General features: G+C 38.2%; 2 protein-coding genes across 7 annotated transcripts in view; both read right to left on the minus strand.

Annotated features, from left to right (window-relative positions):
* Positions 1 to 139: 139 nt before the first annotated feature.
* On the minus strand, positions 140 to 16463 carry LOC123975617 (forkhead box protein P1-B-like). 5 transcript variants are annotated; one of them, XM_046057244.1, is made up of 17 exons: positions 13801 to 13939; positions 12493 to 12525; positions 10463 to 10500; positions 10031 to 10168; positions 9850 to 9939; positions 8299 to 8419; positions 8109 to 8220; positions 7866 to 7973; positions 7427 to 7514; positions 4710 to 4787; positions 4408 to 4603; positions 4073 to 4149; positions 3875 to 3976; positions 3586 to 3713; positions 2012 to 2066; positions 1103 to 1269; positions 140 to 977 (listed from the first exon to the last, which is right to left on the minus strand). In XM_046057244.1, exons 4-17 carry the CDS (start codon positions 10148 to 10150, stop codon positions 812 to 814), a joined length of 1608 nt encoding a protein of 535 aa, XP_045913200.1. In that variant the 5' UTR covers positions 10151 to 10168; positions 10463 to 10500; positions 12493 to 12525; positions 13801 to 13939; the 3' UTR covers positions 140 to 811. The 5 variants fall into 5 exon arrangements, with proteins under 5 accessions (XP_045913200.1, XP_045913198.1, XP_045913197.1 ...); XM_046057242.1 differs by lacking the exons at positions 10463 to 10500; positions 12493 to 12525 and adding an exon at positions 16338 to 16463 and having other exon boundaries at positions 140 to 974; positions 8109 to 8214; positions 13801 to 13941; XM_046057241.1 differs by lacking the exons at positions 10463 to 10500; positions 12493 to 12525 and adding an exon at positions 16338 to 16463 and having other exon boundaries at positions 8109 to 8214; positions 13801 to 13941.
* Positions 16464 to 17923: 1460 nt separating this feature from the next.
* The window catches only part of LOC123975136 (eukaryotic translation initiation factor 4E type 3-like), a 5221-nt gene continuing 1359 nt past the window's right edge, over positions 17924 to 21785 (minus strand). Inside the window, exons 2-7 of one of the 2 annotated variants that reach the window (XM_046056329.1) lie at positions 21500 to 21572; positions 20947 to 21041; positions 20786 to 20846; positions 20630 to 20696; positions 20351 to 20506; positions 17924 to 19886 (exon numbers count right to left, since the gene is read on the minus strand). In XM_046056329.1, coding sequence (XP_045912285.1) covers positions 19840 to 19886; positions 20351 to 20506; positions 20630 to 20696; positions 20786 to 20846; positions 20947 to 21041; positions 21500 to 21572 — 499 coding nt within the window. In that variant the 3' untranslated portion in view covers positions 17924 to 19839. Of the gene's footprint in view, positions 19887 to 20350; positions 20507 to 20629; positions 20697 to 20785; positions 20847 to 20946; positions 21045 to 21499; positions 21573 to 21785 lie in introns of both variants that reach the window. The other variant, XM_046056330.1, reaches the window with a different exon arrangement.

Below are 21785 nucleotides of genomic sequence, written 5' to 3' on the forward strand. Positions count from 1 at the left end.
TTACCATCCATTAGGAAGTACAGACAGAGTGAAGTGGGGCTATCATGTCCAAACTGCTTCCAGCCATAATTTCATCATGTAAACCAATAAACACCACCAAAGCAATCATAAAACTAAATCAAAAGACACATACAGCATACACATTTATCATGAGGAATTTATTATTCATAGAGATGCGTTGGTTTACAATGATGGTAAATCTATATTATCTATTCTTACAAGCTCAGTCAGAGCAAATTCAGCAATGTTGGTGGAAGGGGTGAAAAAGACCAACAAGTATAAAGAAGTTACTTTTGATCAACTGATTACACCTTAAATACAAATATACCAGATCATGTTGGCAGTGGACATTTTCATTTTTTACAGCAACTTGTTTTTTTACTTCCTCTACAAACCTTTATATATTATGGACTGATAAAATAAAACCAGGTAGTGTGGTCCCCATTATAGCATAAATTAGCTATACAGAGGGGGAGTTTTTCATTGTGAAGTGCTAACTATCCATATTCCCTTTCCTTTGGCTTTTATGCTTACCATGGTCCTTTTGTGTACAGATATACAAAATAAGAAAAATCATTAACAGACAATTTCACAAATGTTTTTTTTGTGATCTCACTCTACTGTACAAAAACAACTGAGAACTAGATTAAGAACAAAAAATAAGAAATGCTGATACGAAGACAAAAAATTCCCCATAGAAGAGGGAGTTTGGTTACGTAGATGAAGCAGTTGTTTTTTGGAAACTTTTGGAATACAAAGTCACACACAGGTGAGTGAGGCGGCCTTGCAGTGCAGAGCTCGGACCTCATAGTCAGAGAGAAGGCACACGATCGAAAGGAAGGTTGGGCCTCCCTGGGCTGCCATTGTCGTCTTCTTGGTTCATGTCTGGACTGTGGCCGTGCTCGTCTGTGCTCTCCGGAGACTCATAGGGATAATTTTCACATATCTCCTCATCCTCCTGCTCCTCTTTAATGCTGCTTTGATAAATATGCAGAACAAAAATATGAGATTCAGGACTTGTGATTACATTATTACATTAAATCACAGTCGAGTAAAATATAATAGAGAGGTCAGGAAACGTAGCTCTGGAGCTGACACTTACAAAGCTTGTGGAGGGGACTGTGTTGCACTGCTGTCACTTTGGTATCCAGAGCCATTGGCAAGGGCTCCGTTCATCTGCTCTTGGAGAACATGAGACAGGGAGTGCAACGGGATGCTGCCCATAGAGGCTGGGTTATAGAGAGAGTTGTTGCCGTCTAGACCACCACTCTGAAAAATAAACATTTTCATCTTTTATATTTATAATGCTGCATTAAGACAACAGATATAGCTGTGTTTATAACAGCCGTGAATGACAATTACAAAAAGAAACTGAGATGGAAGACGGATCCTTCAATCATGTTATGAGTGTTGTCATTGCATAGTTTGCCCACCAGAGGGCACTCTGCAACTCCCTTTTTTGGCAACACAACGTTCACTACAAAACAGCAATCAGCTGACATAAACAGCTGTACATTTGTTCAAAGTACTATTTATAACAAAATAAAGTTTACTTTGGGGCTGTCGTTAGCTCACCACTAGATTTAAGCCCGGGTTAGGGTTAGAGTCAGAGTTCGACCTGTGCCTCAGCCCCTCTCTCTCCCCCACATTTCCTGTCTCTCAACTGTCTTTTACCAGAGTATTTTTAAACTGCGTTATGTCATGTTATGTTGGTGAGGTCTCATAACTACACATAACAAATGTTAGGGATAATCTTTGTTCATGAGAAGAAAAAGAAAATAAGGAATATCGGCCGATATATCGGGAAAAAAATCGGTAGTGGTCTTAAAAATCCCATATTGGTCGGGATCTAGTCACCACTACTGCAATATATAGTTTAGGGGCATAATGAATCGTGACACCTTGTCACCTTTCAGATTTCTACACAGCAACAGCCTCATGTTATATACACAATCTTCATTTATAATACACTTTTCAACAATAGAGCTTGAAATACCGGATTCATTCTTACCTGAAGAGCAGATCCAGCCAAGCTCTGACGGTTCAGTGAGTTCTTCAGCACAGATCTATTAATACAGAGATGCAACACAAAGTTATATTTATGAGGGCATCAACACCTTAAGGACCTGAGATAAGCATCAAACTTTAGGGATGGCATTATACTAAGAACATAATTTGGTGCACTTGCAAATCACCTCCCCTGGACAGCAATTGTCCAGTGATAACTTAGCAACCAATAACTAGGCACGGTGGGCCTGTCAACCTTTGGATTTCTTCACATTGAAGCGGTGTGCATCAGGCACTTGTAACTATTCAGTATAGAGCCATAGTAAAAGGTTTGGAGCGTGGTGTCTTTGTTAAAGCCTCTTCAAAAACAGAAACACTGGAACAACCCCAGACAAACTTATTATCGGGGATAGCGCTACATTTGCCAAATACATCCCAAAAGCCTTTTCTCTTGTAACGTTCAGACATCACATCCTTCAACAAACTAAAAATACAAAGCATTACAAATCTTACTTCTGTCTTGCTTGTCCAAGCAGGTAAGCCAAGCGGCCGAACAGGGTTATGTTAGAGTGAAATAAGAGTCTGACAACACTCTTCACACGCGGTAAAAGTTTGAGTCATCGTGACACACCTGATATAAAACAATCACATGGCATTTTGACCCCCTGCTGACAGTGATGTTTCATATCACAGACACTTTGACCTGGTCCCTGCACACCTCTGCTCTTGTGAAGAGAGCACAGCAGCGTCAGAGGTTTCTGCGTCGGATGAGAGGACGCAAACCTCCCCCCTCCCATCCTCACCACTTTCTACAGAGGGACAATAGAGAGCATACTGACCACCAGCATCTCTGTCTGGTTTGGGGCCTGCAACGCGTCAGACTGGAAATGTGTAGAGAGAGTGGTGAGGACAGCGGAGAGAGGACAGCAATTCCTTTCATCCATGACACTGCTCGCAGATGCTGCCTGACCAAGGCTCAGACAAACACAAAAGATCCCTCCCACCCCCACCATGGACTATTTGTCCTGAACCTCTTGCCAGAGGGCAGCAGGGCAGCAGAGGTTCAGCAGCATCAAAAGCAGAACAACCAGATTCCAAAACAGCTTCATCCCTCCCGTCATAAGACTGCTAAACTCTCAATAATCCCCTCACTTTTTTTTAATGTTTTCTGTTTCTTTTATATAGCATATATTTATATTTTTCTTTTACTTATCTTCTGTTTTTTATTCAGAGCCTTGCAACATAATCTCGCTCAAATGTACAGTGTGAATGTGCAGTTGGATGACAATAAAGTCTATCCAACTCAGTTCAGAGGGATCAAGGTCTTGTGAAATTTCTAGGTTCGTATGAGAGTATCATTTTGTTCACAAATGTGTGCATTTGATTGTGTGAACATGCCAATTGTGATTTTGCTTGTAACACACTTAGCCTTAGAAACTCCTTAGAAAACAGCTTACAGTAAATATTGGGTGTACTGATAAGGTGGAGCTAGAAGGTCAAAAATGTCAGGCTTCTTTGGACTTCTAGTTATATCTGAAAACACACAGGGTTGTGGCCTCACGTCCAAACTATACCTACCCATTGCCAGCAGTCTTCTGGGGCCTTCTTCTGTGGAACTCAATCTCATCTACTGTCCACACGGCTCCCTTCACATTTTCCAAACGTACAAAGCATTTATGGAGGCTGAGATTATGTCTGACCGCATTCTGGAATATTAAAGAAAAGAATAAAATTGGGACTTGCACACTCCTCAAGTACTTAATCTGCATTTATCTGGATAAATAAAAACGAAAAGTAAATGCAACCAAATTTCTTTTCTTTTCCTGTTTCAGTAATTAATATTCAAAGACATTTATTTATTTCATACCTTCCAAGTAGCTGCATTGCGCCTGAAATATGCAAAGTTTCTTGTGAACCAGTTGTAGATTTCATTTAATGTCAGCTGATTGCGTGGTGATTCAAATATTGCCTGAAAGAGACCAAGAGCATGTTAGAGAAACTGGACGGTCGATATTGTCATGCAAAAATGTGAAATCCTATGTGTAATGAGTGAAGTACACGTTACCTGTCTTATGAGAGAAGCATACGTAAATGGAGGTCTAACTTCTGTGCCTAAGTAGAACTCCTTATTATCAACTATATCTGTGGAAAGACATTAACAGGCAATATTTATACATATATATACATATATTATATTATGAATAAAATAATACACATTTCCAATTAAGGAAACAGAATTAGTACACAATAAATCATCAAATGTCAATAAAAATAATTATAAATGAGAAAACAAACCCTATCTTGGTGCCCCCATGACATTATGTATATGGGTATCTTAGCAGGAAAATGTTTCAGCTCAAAACCTATAAATTAAGTTCAATTTCATGATCTCACAGTTACCTTGGCTGACAGAGCGGCTACATCGCCTCCGTACAGGGGTTCCAGTGAACATGCTATTGGGAGTGAGGACTGAAGGGGATTCAGAGAGCGGCGTCAGGGGTGTGGATGGCGTCGTTGCACTCTGAGACAAGCTCATGGGAGGAGGGCCTTTGGGCAATGTTGCCTGGGAGAAGGATACATTAGACACCAAGTTCACCTGAAAAAAACAAATACACAGCAGTTAAGTCAGGAAAACATCAGTGTAACTACAAGCAAAACAATATTTATTTTAATTGAAGGAAGCAGTCATAGCAGGTACTTACAGGCTGCACTGCGGGTTTGGGTTCAGAGGACTTGAGATGAGCCATCATAGCCTGCAGTCGTTCTTTGTCCTTTTTCAGCTGTGTTAGATGAGAGGACCAAAATAGAAGTTGAGAGTTGGCAAATTCTCGGCTTGTGTTAAATGACTAAATGACATTCGGTGTGGACACCATTTCTTTTCTGGCATCCTGAAAAGTGTAATCATCTAAAAACATCACTTCTGTCGCCAGACCTGGTGCGAAAACACACCACCACTGCTGACATTTAACATGCAGTTTTTAGAAATCTCTTCCTTTTCTTTGTCAATAGTTAAAAATAAAGGACTGGAAACTCCACTCTACCAAGCAATAGGGCTACTCGATTATGGCAAAAATCATAATCACGTACGTATATTTTGGTCCTAATTGACATCACAATTATTAACAAGGTTACTGATTGACTTAAGAAACATCATGCATTTATTTCACTTTTAAAATTGAATGCTTTATTACTTTAAATAAAGGTGCATTATCCCAAATGAAGCCCATGAATTAATAAAAAGTAATTGAATATTATTACATCTTAGAGCGCAAGAGTATGACAGCAGCAGTGTTTCCCCAGGTTGACTGCTTTGTAAGATTCAGTTACTAAAACTAACGTATAGAAAAGTATGAATTCAGTAATATGGCAGGGACAGTGAATATTTTACAAGCACAGACCAGGTAAAGCAGGGCTTAACACACTGGGTTTAGTATAAAGAATGTGAAAATTGTTAAGCTATGAGTAGAGGAAAAGTCCACTGGCCGCTAGGCTAATTTATGCAGTGTAAAATGCCATATGCTTAAGCTAATAATGGTGACTAGCAAGTTGTAGCAGTTACAACCCCATCATCTCATCTCTAGCTGAAGTAAACATTACAGCCTGGCTGAGAGGCAGTTTGGGCTTTTAGGGAGGTGTGGAGGGTGCTGCTGTAAAGCAAAGGGTGCGCTGGATTTATAACACAAAAAAAGCGTCATTGCAAAACCGCATACAGCACAATAATCCTTTTGATTTCAATTAACTTGTTTTCATAATCGTTGGAATTCAAAATCAAAATCAGGATAAAAATTTGATTAATTGCACAGCCCTACCAAGATGAAATTTAATACCAACTTTACTGCCGTATAGTGAAAAATCTGTATGAATTTTAAGCCCGAGAAAATTATTTACAAAGTTATATGAATTTAATAAAATAAAATTATAATACATTAATATTTAACACATTATAGCTTTTTGGGGTGTGTTTGTACTTTGATATGAATCAAGGACGTCACTTTGTGTTGAAAAGTGGTGGGGACACAGGGGTTCAAATTAGGGGTGTGATGATACACTTAGCTCACATGCACGATTTAGAATATTGGGTTCACGAGAACAAGACAAGAAGATATTTTAACACTATTTTGATGAAATATTCAATGCTGAAATATATAAATGGGATGTCCGGGGGTCCCGTAGAAAATTCTGAGCACTGAACACTTAATTTCCTGCATTCTGGCGAGATTTTCTGCACCAATTTATGGTAGAATAATTTTTTTTTGCTTAAGAACCTTTTTCTGGACAATGCACATTTGTTTCTTCTATATTTAAATGGCATTGCATGTTTTCTTATTGTGCAAATAAACCTTTCGCAAGTATTTCCATTTGTTTTTTTTAACATTTCTCAGAACATATTTAACAAATGATTCAAAAAAAGTGATGGAGACATGTCCCCAGTATCCCCAGCGTAAATTACACCTATGAAATGAATCCAATATGTGGGCACTAAGAACTCTTCAGGGTTGAAATCAAAAATACTAACAAATTGTGCAGTATGAGTTGTTACAATTAGTTACACCTTGGCTAGAAAAGGTAATGTAATTTAATATGCCAATTGCTTCAGTGATTATCCATCCTGTTCGGTTTTTGCATCTTAAGGCTGTTTGAAATATAGTATTGGCTTGAAAGCAGCATGGATAAGGAGTTGGGCTCCTGTTTGTTTTTTCCTCCTCCCGGTGATCAGCGCATCTGGGTGATGTAAGTTTAATGTGCGTTAGCATGTCGGATGTTTCCATTCACATAACGTTACACTACAACAGCGGCGCAACGCCGATACACAGACACGGTCCTCATACACAACTGTCTCTCGGTTTGCTGTTGTAACGTCCACTGACCAGGAACCTGCAGGCGGGTCTTCCAGATGCGCTGTTACATTAGCACTCGCCATAGTGTGAGCGCCACTGTCCTCGGCCTCAACCGCCACTTGTCCGTGTCTGGCTTTCTGAATTTCAGACACTTTCGCAATCTCCGGCGACGAGCTAGCGTTAGCGTGTTAGTAGCATGTCAGAGACGTTTTGTTTTCTTTCCTCACAACTGACTGATTCGCACCAGAGACTAGATGCCAGAGCTCGTGCACCGCGTACACTCCACAGTCCAGAGCGTAAAGTCAACACTGACGTAAACAGTAACGTTACCTGTACTGCCGTATAACATTAGTGTCACACCATATGGAGTAAATTACAAAGTCACACACATAAAAAGTGTTTATTTATGACGTTACGGGATTTATTAAATCCTACGAAAGGACAAGAACAAATTTAAGACATTGGTAAACGAAATTTAATACTTTTAATACTAAGGCCTTATTTTTAAGACCCCGCGGGTACCCTGGTAGTCCCTTTTGTTGTTTGTTTTAAAGAAAATATGAAATACATCAAATGCATACCTGCAGTTCCAGCTGCTGAACCACTTGCATCTGCACGCGACACTGTGCTGTACTTTTGTCATCCAGTGTATGTTCACTGTTCAAATGTCTGCCAAGAAACAAACTCAAAATCATGACCTGCTTTAGGGAAACCATGTGTTGCAGAAAGCAAAACATGCTGAATAATTAGACCACAAGAATAATTTCAACTTTACTTGAAAAATATCATTTTAATACTCTTTTTGTCTTCAACACACCACAAAAACAGTTAATACATAATTGATGACGGCAACCTGTCACTAAAAATGTGACATTTACAGCTCCTGTGTATATATATAAAATATGGAACATACATACATTGATTTCCCATATATTTACTATATCTGTGCCACTGCACATCATGATAGATGTGAGCGGACTTTATGCCTGCTTTAGAGGTATGCAGAGTTTCACCACTCACTTGAGAAATGCCTGAAAGTCTCCAAAGACAGTCTCACAGCCCGGCCATTTACACATTCCATTTCCATACAGAGGATGACTGTTCTGTGTGTTTTCATCCAATGACCCGCTGCAACAAGTACAAAAGTCAACTATTAAAGAAACATCTCAGAGTCAACATGTTGGTACTGCTCAAGCACAAGAAAAACTACACAGCTACACAGAAACTAAAGTTTTGACAGGACGGTATAAATTGCTAAAGCACCTTTCTTTTCTCTTCAAAAGAGTGTGATGACCGTTGGTGGTAGATTGTTGACTGGAAGACTCTCTGGTGTCTCCACCAGCAGACAGGATGATACCATTCTCACAGCCTGAAACTGCATACATACACTTTAAATGAATCAAACCAAATTAGCTTAAAATCGTCAGATCAAAATCAGTGAAATACAGCATACCTGGGGCTGCGATGGGGCTGGAGGGAAGGACAGACAGCAGTCCTTGTCTCTGCAGGTTGAGGAGATGTTGCTGCTGCACCTGAAGGAGCTGCTGCTGGATGGCAATCTGCTGGGCTGTCAGCTGTGACACAACAAGAAAGGTGACACAACATGTGTCAGTATATTACTTCCCTATTCCTCATACCGAACACATCTTTCTCTGGGTTTTTGTCAACAGTTTACTTCAGGAAAGAAATCTTAACTAAGATTCATTCTATGACGATAACAGGCAACGCATGTAGATGCAGCAGCCAGTAGCTCCTTCAAACATCGCTACACTTTTTGTTTTTCCATCAGTTTTTGCCCGGCTTCATTAGTATATATTGCAAGTTTTACCTATGACAGAAATAGAGTCATGGGAAAAGGAAGACAGGGTTTTGGATTAAAGAGCAGCGGACTTTTTATTTATTTTTTTGATATTTATGGGGGCTTTTTTTGTTGCTTTTATTTGATAGGACCGAGGATAGCAAGAGGGAAGAGGGAAGGAGGGCAACATGCAGTAAAGGGCCACTGGGACTTTTTTTTACATGAATATGAAACCATTTTATCACCCTGTTGCTGCTGTTTACATTCTCCCAAACGCATATTCAAAAAATGCACTGCAGAATGTTTGGGGTAAAAAAACCCCTATATGTTGTTTTATTTTATTAATTTAATAAATTACCATATTTTAATATAAATTTAATTTTCTGTGTGTGCAGAATTGTGTTGTATGATGATAAATAAACTACCATATACCTTGTATATGATAGAGAGCGAAGGAACACTAGACATCACATTGGACATATTTTGTGGGCCTGAAAGTGTGACACACAAAAAAGTTCTGCCTCACTGGGCAACCATAAAATGAGGTTCTGTCAATCACTTAGCTTAATGAAGTCAGCTAATGTTGTTCTATCTGAGCAGTGATCAAGGCTGATGCTGCTTTTTTTTCCAGAATATTCTGTTGGTCAAACATTGTGAGCAGAAACAAGAACTACCAATTTCTCCTGCATTTTGGTTGTGTCCAACCAACCTAAAAAATGCCTTTTGTTTTCATCAAACTGGACAATTTCTGCTAATCTAATAACACACACCTTCAACGCCGACTTCAAGCGACCCCAAGTGTGGGCACTGGGACAGAGCAACATGTAGTTTCTGAACGTGATGTACCTTAAATGGATAAACTCAAGGAACTTAAAGTGGAAAATATGCACTCAACTGCCTTTAAACTAACTGGAAATCATCACAAATAAGCGCCTTCCATAAGAACACCTCCTATGTAATCCTGTTACTGTTACAGCTTCAACCTTAAGTGCTATTTTTTTAATTACTCGCACACTATGTAGAGCCTGGAACTATTTGTTGTCAGAAAATCAGATGTTTTGAAAGTGGTGTTCCATGGCTAAGCAACTGGTTGTAATAACAGTCCCTAACTCAGCAATTGATTATCCTTGTTGCATAATAAATATTGCTATAATGATCAAATATCCATACACTGATGAAAATAAAAGAATAATGAATACAAGTTACCTCTTGACTAACAATCCCAGCATTCTTCTGTTGCAGCAGCTGCATATTTAGCTGCTCTTGCTGATTCTTGAAGACCTCTTGAATTTGTTGCTGCGGAAATGATGATGAAATATGAGCTAAGGGAAATAATTGTGTTCAATCTGGACTTTGACTAACACATAACTTTTAAAAGATGCAGTACCTGGTGTAACATGAGTGCTTTCTGCTGCTGGAGCAGGGCTTGGAGCTGCTGAGGACTGAGGATCTGCTGCTGTGATGTCTGCTGCAGCTGCTGTGGGGCCTCTGCTGGTGGGGTCATCATGGACAAGGATACTGGAACCTGCATTGTCAAAAAAAAGACACCATAACAGGGTGTTAAGTTAAAATCCATACCACAAAAAAAGAGGAATAAACAGTAGAAAACACACAAGAAAAGAAAACACCCAGTGAAAGCCAAGTCTGTGACAGAACACGTTAGAAGGGAAATTTAATAGACACACACACCCTAGTGACAAATAAAACATAAGTAGGCTGTTCTGGGTGTGTGCTGCTTTCATTCAGTCTATTTGGAAGACGTGCAGACAGATCAGTTTACAAGAGAAACTGTATCTCTTTAATCAGGGTAAAGGCTTACCAGACACAGCTACATTTCTGCAGGAGTAACCTGATTTCCTGGTGATAAAAGATATACGTTTAACAGAGTTCCTAAAAGGGATTTTAACAAGAGTACATGTGCACAAGACAAAGACTTCAGAATGGAAAAGTTTTACTGTGACAGTGGGAAGATAAAAAGAACCAACATTACTTGTGGTGGCGCCTCCTTAAATCCAAACTAATTAAATAAAGATCAACTAAAAGCGAAATTAAGAGCTCTATAGCTGAACAGTAGGTTATTTGTGACAGCACACACAGAGAAAAAAAAATCATGCACTCTCTAACTACAGAGTTCTCTCACACAACTGCACAGTTACGCCCTGATGTTAAATAATTCTTCAGGAATTATGCCAACCTTAGTTGATATGGTAGTAGGTAGAGAAAGAAGGTAGTTTACTTAAATTGCTTTGCCTCAAAGACTTTACAAACAGAAAATAATGACAATGGCAATTGAAATATATATAAAAATGGTAATACAACAAGTGCAGCCATGCATTTGTTGTTATTTTCCCCTTTAATGGCGTTCATGTAAAAGACTTCAGTACATAGTGGGTGACTTGTTATGGACCCCAATTTACACACATGTAATGTCAAATGTTAAACCTACCCCTATGTAGGGCTGCAACTAATGGTTATTTTCAATATCAATTAATCTGACGATTGTTTTCTCAATCTATCAATTATTCATTTTGTTAATGCAATGTCAAAGATAGTGACAAAAATGGTTATAACTGCCCACAGACCAAAAAGGTGACATCTTCAGATGTCTGTTTTGTTTGAGCATATATACAAAACCCAAAGACATTCAGTTTACTATCATGTATGATACAAGAAAGCTCACAGTTGAGAAGCTGGAACCAGCAAATGTCTGACAATGTTAAAAATGAAATAAACATTTATTTGACTATGAAAATGAACTCTCCTCCTATGCCTCTTTCTCATTAAAAAAAATGTATTTATGGTGCTGCTTATATATTATTCTCAGTTCACTCAATCTCTTGCAAGCTGAACTTGGCTCAACTGCCATTCCAGCTAAAAATGAACCAAACAACAACAACAACACTGAAAGCCTTAGGGGAATTAAAACTCCATCAAAACAACAACAACCAGTACCACAAAAACAACAACAACAACAACATCCTCTGATCGGCATGCAGCAATTACAACACCAACCCCCCTCACTGTCAAGCCTCACAGCTCAAGGGCTGTTTACAGTAAACATAAACAGAGCAATCAAAATTGCACAGAAATATAAATAATGAATAAAAAAGCATACAGAGCCTGTTTATGAAAACAGAACTTGAGATTCGTATTTTAATTAAGGTCTGAACCACAAACAAACACTTCTCTCCAAGGCAGAGTCTGTTTTGAATCGGGTAAACAAACTGACAGTGAATTTCACACAGGCTTTGGGCTAACAATAACAGACGACTGCCTCCTAGTTTGTCCTTTCTTATGAAATTCAATGCTGCAGAGGTGGCCACCAAAGCAATGAAAACAGGTCTATCCCACAAACAGAGCCAGTTGCCCCCCCCCTGTTTTTCTGTGGACACCATCAACACAACAACAGCCTTTGCCTAATCCCTGTTGCCATGGCAGCCAGCAAGTCCAAACATCTACTGTTGTTGTTATTGTTGAAAGTCATACCAGTGAGCAACTGAGTGTAAACACAGATCTGTTCCCGCAAGACTGGTCTTGTGAACTCGGAGAGATGACTGACAGCAAGTAGGAGCGCTGAAAACTTGCCGAAAAACAAACACAATATGCCCTCCCTGATGAAAGTTAATACTTGCTAAAATGCGCTAACGGGTGTGGCCTGAGGAAGACTGACTTTTGCAAAAAAACACACATATTTGGTAAAGAACTCAACTGAAGATTTAACAAGATGAGATCTAACAATATAAAATTGCACTTTCTTTGACAGACACATTTTAACTAAAAATACTGAAACCTGAATAGGCTTCTATTATTATTATCTCAAAAAACAAATACAGAAAGCGTTGGACAAACCTGATGGTTTCCATTGAAAAGGTTTTCTGGGCACTGAAAAAAAAAAAACGCTGCTCAGCATTATGTTCTGCCTGACAATCTAACAGAGCCTCGCTAACCCAACATGATGTGAGCATAAACAAAACTAACAATATAACACTGATCCCACTGCCCAGTAGGGGTTATGCTCGCCCTCCCCTTCTAAACCTCAGTACACCCTCCCCCCATCCCCGCGCTCCCCCTCAGCATAAATATAAAACACTGCAGTTTGGAGACAGTCAAAGTGAGAGGTTCAAGGATATCGTTACATGTTTAAAAAAAATAAAACAAGTACCCCATATTCTCAAATAGCAATACTCTGTCTGCCATGTGTCCTCTATCATCATCATCTACCTTGTATGTGAACGAATACTGACAATAAAAGATATTTGGATGTTTGGATACGAGGCCAGCTGTACATAAATTCAAATGCAGCATAACTAATTGTGATTCACACTTTAGTGAGGTAAAAGCAGCTGCATCAGTTGCAACACATATTTGTGGCACAAACATTTACGCATGGCGCTAAGCAGCTGTATGGCATTGTAACAAAATAACAGAAGTGCTCAACAGCAAAAAACAAAGTTTTTCTGAACCCGTCATTTGCTTCAGGGCTGCAACAAAACGATTAATTTGCCTTTGAATCAGCCAATGCATTTTTTTGATTAATTGTTTGATCTATAAAATGTCCATCACAATTATATTTAAAAAAAAGAAGTAGTAATAAAGTTGTAAAATTGTTTTAAAAAGCAGCAAGCCTGTGTGTTCTTTGTTTTGAATTACACCACACATTTGTTATAATCTTACCTGCTTTGAGCGAATGTTTCTAATGACAACATCAGCAATATGCTATAATAATAACAGATCCTACTACACTGAGAGCAGAAAAACTCCCTTGAACCCATCAGAACTTCCCAGAGTCCTGGGTGCCATTTCCAAATTACTTGCTTTGTCCAACCAACTGTCCAAAGTGCAGAGATATTCCATTTACTATCATGTGAAACATATAAAAGCAGCAACTGTTTACATTTGGAAGGCCGGAGCGAAAAACCAAGAAAAGAAGACTGATCATCCATCAAAAGAGCTTCGGCTTAACTTTCTGGTAAACTTCTTATCAATTAAGCAACTAACGCTTTCAGCTCTACATATGTACGGCATCATCACAATGTCATATTTTTGTGAAATATGCTCAGATCAAATACTATATGTTCTGCAACTTTTATAAAAAAACAATATGCCTTTAAAGACTAATGCTGATGTGTTCAGCGGACGCAGCTGGAAATGACTGACCCTGGGTGCCTCTGGAGGAGGAGTCTGGCTGCTCTTCAGTCGACTCTCATTCTCGGTATTATTCCCGTTCTCTCTCTGACTTCCTGGAGTGGTGTGGCGTGTTGGTTCTGACCCAGACTCATGCATCTGGACTTCACTGACCTGAGAAAGAAAATATGTATCAATGAAAACAACTGGATAAGGCAGCACAATGTAATGAAATACCGGGAGCAGACAAACAGAATGCCACGTTCTGGATGCATTTGACAAGCCTATTATAACATAAGGTGATAAGAGGCCCATTCTCCCCCAAAAAATAACAATAACACACGAGTGTCTGAAATGGTCCCATTATGTAGTCACCAGGAAACCAAGACACTTAACTTGTGTTGAATGTAGAAAGCGACAGCACTAAAAGACTACCAGTTAAGAACTACACTGTTATAGCTCTCCCCACCAAGACAAACATTCTCTTCTACAAGTGAGAGAGGAACATGTTAGGTCTATTTGTTGAATAACTGAGTGCTGCCATGACTACTGTAAACACAGGGGCCCTGGGTCCATGTTTATGTGCAAACATATCTTCCTTCTGGAACAATTTACCATTAACCAGGTGGTGCGATAAACGGCTGTGACAGGTAGTACAATGCACAAGTAAGCTTTTATGTATACAGCTTGGGTGTGTTTGAGTCAAAAGCTAAGCGGCATAAACAAAGGTCAATAAAGCAGGCAAACAAATAATGTGAGCAGATGGAAAACCTGCACAGAAAGCCTCAAATGAAGTCCACATAGCCTCAAGGATAATGCCACTTTTTCAGAGTTAGCCAACTATCAAATTCAATCAAAAGTTAATCAATCAATCAGTTAGGCACCACTGAGAGCCAACATCAACATTTAGGCAACATCTGACAGATTATCCGATAAGACTTATACTCAGATAAACTCATGACATATGCCGTATCAACAGTTAGCTACAGAAAAATTCAAGAAGAAATAAGCACGCACACAGCATTTCCCGCATTTGAAAATGACTAATAGGTGACTACTGAATGGTAAGTTATGTCTAGCTGCAGCAATGCGTTATTCATAGAGAAATCATTAAAAGTGAGGTAATTTCTGTAATCTAAAACTGAAAACTATCTAATCGAAACAAGTAGCTGTTAGTGAGGATTCCACTCTGTTTACTTTTGCTTTCAGGATCAGGAATATATGAAGACAAAGGACAGTGTTTCCTGTACACATTTCTGAAGATGTCAGGGGTGATTTTGACTAGTGGGGCCATTCCACACCAGCTCTACTATGCATTATTTTAAAAACAGATATTATCTGGTAGGATTATGACAACTGAATAGTTGTGCTGCAGTGCACAGTGTGTTTTATAATAAGTCCATGATTGATTTATATTGTATTTTAAAGTATTCACACACAGCAGTGGGGGCCAGCACTCCTCAAAGAATGTAAAGGAAACACTGCAAAGAGGCCTTTCCTTTAGAAAGAGTAAACAATCTACACCCTCTCCCGTAATAATTAATTTTATGATAACTGGATTGACACTGAGGTATTATTAGGTATAATCAAATGGAGATGGAAGCTTAAATTTTAAAATCCCCTTGAAAAAATCAATATAACATTACCTACATTTAAACCAGTGCTCAAATCAGTGTATAACAAGGGGATGGGAATGCAACCGACAAATCGAGAACATTGTCATCATTCACAGTTTATCAGAATAAACTTAATGTTTATAACCTACAACTTGTCTGGATCAAAGCCTGTTTTTCATAGTTAATCGATATTTTAGTTTGTGGTTCATTCATGTGGTGAGTTATTTGGTAGGTTTCAGCACATCTTTTGTCTTCGGTGCCCGATTAATCATTTTCAATGGGATCATTCAAAATCTGTGTAAGTAAGATTGAATAAAGTAGACAGTTATGTTTATTAAATCCCGTTGCAGCATTATAAACTCGGGGCACATAGGAAGCTGGCTTCATAGAGTCCTAAGTTAACTTAGCTAACTAACGTTACACCTACCTCCAGAACACAGCCGAGATTACACCCGACAATTCACCCCCAATTCGTTATACTTAAAACTCTGAATGAACGTTGTTTGGTGTAACGTTAGTTTTGTTGATTACGGCAATACTATTTATCATTAAGTTAGCTAAACGCAATACGAGTGAATATCCGTTAACACCAACCGTTGCAGTCTGAGGTTCGCGTTGAGGACTTGAGCCGTTTATTATGCATCTATAACTTACGGAGAAAACAGGAGGTTTAAAGTTATTATGTTAACTGTGAAGCTAACCTAGTGTTGTATACCCGCTGTCTTTGATAACCTATGTTAGCTTGACTGGAAAACAATTTTCGACCAACCTTGCGGGTGGCGTTTACGGTGACAGTACAACAAAAGCTAGCAGCCTGCCCCAACGCTAGCTTGTAAGAAACGTTTCTCTCTCTTCTATGTTTATGCCACCCAAAAAATATCACAATGAATCAAACGTTACATTCAATATTCATTCAATGAGCGCCAGCGCGCTGTTGAATTGATGTTTACTCACCGAATTATGTGCGGGCGGACAGTCTTTTGACTCGGGGTGGTGTCTGAAGAGCAAACCTCGGAGCAGTGCCTTCCTTGGAAGCGAGCTAGCCACAAGTTGCTAACAGAGGGCGTGGCTTAGGTAAAAGTAAACAATGGTGACGTCATGGTCACACGCGAGACCGTTTCAGACCATCTTGAATCATGACGCAAGGTTAAGGAAAAGCTCCCCAAAAAGTAGGATAACGTTATCATTTTTTTGTTGTAGAGAAGGTCAAAATTGACGGCTCTAAAGGGCACCTCTATGAGTTTTATGCAACCATGGAATTGCTTCCATTTTCAAAATAAGGAAAATGGCAATTTTAAGAAGAAGGGAAATCTAAAAATCTATATTTGAAATTAACCATCTATTAGGTAAAGCAACATTATCCACAGAAGAGCAGATCAAATTGAATGATCTCCAATATGAAATTCATAATTTCTATACAGACCAGGATCTGTATTTGATCAAGGGCAAATTGCTATAGAAAATGGAGAAAGAAATACTAATACTAAATTGATACTAATACTAATAAATGAGGTTTTAGCTCAGTCGATCCTGGAAAACTTTAAATCTTTTACTCCTCATATCCATGTTTATCTTAAAATATTATGTGAAACATTTTTGTAACAGAAATAACCTCGGCCTAGGAAAAGGCAAATCCTCTGGAAAGGATTGCTCATTACTTCTGTTCTGATAAAACAGAAAACCTTTTTATCGGTAAAGTTCTTGGTGAAGGGTAACAAATAACATTATCCCTCTCGAAGATGTGAGAGTATGCGTCAGTTGAATATTATTCTGACATTCCCAGTAAAACTAAACCTTACAATAATCGGATGCTCGCAGGGACGCTTCTCAGTCTTGTGCATATATGATATATATGATATGCAAAACAATGTCTCCTTGCATCACTCTCCATACACAATCTCGAGCATTTCATCCATAGTTTGTACAGTCCGAATGTAGACCAATACCATACACTAAAAAAAAATCAGTACAAGCGCCCTGCTCAGTAATGTGGATTTTTTATGGCCATAATTTGATGCAACCACAAGAGGGAGACATTGTCCTTCTGTCTGTCATGAAATGGTCGCTTCCTACTCCTGAAGAAAGCTGAGTACAAGAGCCTACATGAAATTAAGGCCTTTCATTTCCTTGGTTTAAAATCAGAGACTGCATAAAAAAATCCACAGTCAATGTTGTCCCCATTAAGTGCCTATATATATATATGTATACACACACACATATACTACCATGTATACATATATAAAAATATATGTACATATATATCTACATAATTTAACATAAAACATATACATATATGACACACACATATACTGTATATGTTGGATTCTTAATTTAGATTTAGAAACAATATTTACTTTACAATATTATAAAGTCTAATAATTGATTCATTGCAAAAATCTAATGATTAAATTCATGCCCTCATCTTTGAATCTAAAATCAGACCTTTTTTTTTTTTTTTTTTACCACTTGTAGACAAATTGTGTAATATGCTGCTTTTTTTAAATTTATTACATACAGTAAGTTTTCCAAACATCAAAAGGTGAAAGTTTAGGTATCTTTATTTCTCAAACACGTGTAAAACTAATAAAGAAACACGACTTTGTACAATTCTAACATGCTGGACACAGATGACATTCTAAACTGCTGGTAAACACAAGGCACCATCCAAGATCAACAATCACTTACAAGGTCGGAGATCTGAAGTGAGTTGTCAACTGTATATGTGCAAGGCTATTGTTATTTGCTTATCCTACAGTACAGCATGTGTTTATAACATTATTACATGAAGATGAATAGAGAGAAAATAAAGTTTGGCAAAGTCGGTGGACTGAAAACTATGTCCTCCTGTGAATATTCTTTAGCAGAGAATCCAAGCCAAGACACTAGCGTCATAAACACTTTGTCAAAAACACTTTGTCGAAAACATTTGACTTGATTGAGAAATCATAGCAGCAGTCTTTCAATGGGTGTCCATGCATACTCCATAGCTACGTAGAAATTACCTCAAAATAGTACTAGTACTGAAAAAAATCTGTCCTCCTCTATGCAGTTTCGAATAGTAAATCTCATGCCCTCACTCATACGCTCTGTCACACACAAACACGCGGGAAAGGTGCCTTTGGTGAGATGTATAATGGTGCAGCTTCCTAAACTGTCACATTTCCCTAACATGATTAGGATTTTCAATTATACAAATACAGCATTTTACATCAGATAATACAGAAAAAAGAATAAAAAACTTTAAACCTAGAGATCTGAGAAACACTGAAATCGTTTGGGTGCAGCAGTTGTAAACAAACAGATTTGACCCTGCAGCCGTGGTTGCATCACTTCAAACACCCGTGATTTGTACAAATAACGCTAAAATAGGCCCAAATCAGTCACCAAAGTTATATTTTCTTTTTTGTGTATTTCGCTCCATTATTTGTTTATTCTCTATAAACACTGGGGCCAATATTATCTATAAAGGATAGGTTTCACAAATGTAGTTTTAACACAGGTGAATAAAAAACATATAATTTCAACACTTACTACTAAAAGAAGGAAGAACTACAAGAAATCCATAGCAAATTGAACAAAAATAGTTTTACACTTCATGAGAAAACGTGAAACAAAACCAAAGTGGACACAACTCCATATGGCCTGAAGGGACTTACACACACACAGTGAGAAACAAAGTGCTTGATGCGTGACAGATTCTTAAACAATATGACAATCACAACACTGCAAATTCTACAGAATAAAAAATATTGCATATTATGTCTCAGTGTCATGATGTTTTCTGTACCGAGGTCATTTTATTGTAACAAAAACATATTCCTTTCACAATCCACTCCTATCCTAAAGAAGAAAATAAAAAAAGAATGTGCAATTTTCAGCTCATATATCAGCATTACAGCATACTAAACATCTATGTTCTCTGGTATAGGCAACAGTATTTTGGCTGTAACATACAAAACAGTGAAAAGAGCGGACTAGAAAAGCCTTGTAATGTGTTGTTAAGATAAAGGTTTGCTTTGTGGAACTAGGCCTCATCTTAGATTTCAAAAATGAGATTTAATTCAAAGACCTAGCCTTGTCTGTGCTCAGGAAACTGCACAAAATGTGCCATAATACATTTAAAAAATCTGACATGATCTGCCGTTTTTGTCTTCGCAAAACTTTGCAGTATAAAAACATACAAACACTGCAATAGATAAAATTAAACTAAAACGATGTTTGCCTTCCACTAAATTAAAAAGTATTTTGGATGTTGTTATAAATGACAGTAGTGCTCAGAAGATGGGGAATGCCATCGATTGAGAGTAATAAAACATGGGCTACATTATGAGGTAATTAACATGACACATTAAGCAACTATGAACTCAACTGCTTCAAAATGTACCGAAATATCTTCAAAACATGTTCATAAGCAAAGAAACATGTATAGTTCAAGGGTTCTGATGTTAACAATGTACTATGGTCTTGACCGACCTCCTTCAAAAGCATGGTGCTCCTCGTGTGCTGAAATATAAGCAAAAGGAACAATTATTCACATTTTATTAGATTAGATTAGATTTAACTTTATTGTCATTATGCAGAGTGCGGGTACGGAGCTAATGAAATGAAGTTAACATCTAACTTGAACCTAACCTAGGTGCAGTTAAGCTATATCTTACGATATGTACAGTGAAGTTACAATATAAAGATATTATATAGTATATGTGAATATATTAAAAGTATGTAGAGTAGAGGTGGACAGTGTTAAGAGAATGAAGAGTGCAAATGTAAGGTTGTATGCACAGTATGAACAACATCTTTGCATCTGGTAAGTATGCAGAGTATAACAACGTATACACAGTTGGTTATGTATACAGTTGGTTGTATGTACAGTAACATTATTAAACAGTGTAGGGTTTATAGTTTTATTGTCAATCCATTTTTAAAACCATGATTTGTTATTGTTAATATTCCAAGAAAATACTCACGCTTATAAAACACCGCTTTAAAAGGTATTTCTGGAAGGAGCTCGTAGATCCTCCCCAAGATGTTGGACTCGTTAGCACAAGAAGCATTTCCGTTCCAGACCTGAAAGACGTCTTCTCTGTCCCTTACACTGACACTGACCCCAACTACTTCATCATCTGCAAGAACAGCAACAGGAAATGAGGTTTCTGACTTACAATATTGTGTACATATTACATTTTTCATGTTTTCATTTCCTAAAGTAACTGCATTGTCACATAACTCAATCAAAAAAAACTTACCTGAGGCACAATAATCACTGAACTGTTCTCCAATAGTAGCCAATAGCAGCTCCTTCCACACAACAGACTGTCAATATGGAGACAAATCTGATCAATAGTAAATAATTGATAAGCAAATAGTACATAATAAATATGTATATTGTTTATGTCACTTACAGTGCATTCTTTTGGTACTTTCATTTTCCAAACACCCCCTTTGGCATTGCTTTCTTCTTCCCTGTACGCAAAACAGCAGGCAACATTACACAAACCAAGCTGAAATAATAACAAACATTATGAATAACACACACATGCATTTAACTTAAATTTAAACCTACCAGAGTGGTTTTCTTTCTCCTCTCATCATATGATAGCTACATCTCAGGGGCAAGCTGGACACGCCAGGTATGTTGTTGTAAACTCTCCAAAAGTTCTACTCCAGTGCCGAGGCGAACAGAGGAAACGGGTTATTTTATTGAACCATTAACTGGCACAGGGGGTACACACAGTTGGCCTTGTTCATATTTCACATCTACATAATCACTGTCTTTTCCTCATTGCTCTCAACCAACACAATTGTGTTCAGAGATTCATAAAGGGGAACTCTGTAACATCCTACCATAATCACTATGGTATATGAAAAATAGCATGCTAATTAGGTTGTCAGTAACAAATGGTCAATAGCTCTATAAACTCTTTATTAGTACTTTATAGCACGTAATAACATAATGATGCTTTGAACCACAGGCTGATGTTGTGGTTTGACCTGTATGACAGCACACAGGGATGCTACTAGCATTAGTGCTACTAGTAAATCCTGCATACTGTTTACTTTCAAGGCACAAAGACATCAGTGAAGTGCTCTTGCATCAAGACCGTAAAGCATCTTACCTGGACGGTCTCCACGGTGTAGATTTTCTTCAGGTTTGACTCACATTCAGCTGCTGTTGTTCCTGGTAGAGATCTGACAAAAAACAAACAAACAAAAAAAAGATCATTTGAATGCCATTTATATTTATTTAGCTTCTTTTAAAACGGCACGCTTGTAAAGATTGCAGGTACATTTCTCTCTCTAGTCCATTACTCAGGCATGTTTCAGGTTTCAGTTAGTGGCCCTCTGAGCAGACAGGTGGGGGAGGGTGGGATGGGGGGGGGGGGGGGGGGGGGGGGGGGAAAG

Source organism: Micropterus dolomieu, linkage group LG08 (assembly GCF_021292245.1).
Source record: "Micropterus dolomieu isolate WLL.071019.BEF.003 ecotype Adirondacks linkage group LG08, ASM2129224v1, whole genome shotgun sequence".
Classification (NCBI taxonomy): domain Eukaryota; kingdom Metazoa; phylum Chordata; class Actinopteri; order Centrarchiformes; family Centrarchidae; genus Micropterus; species Micropterus dolomieu.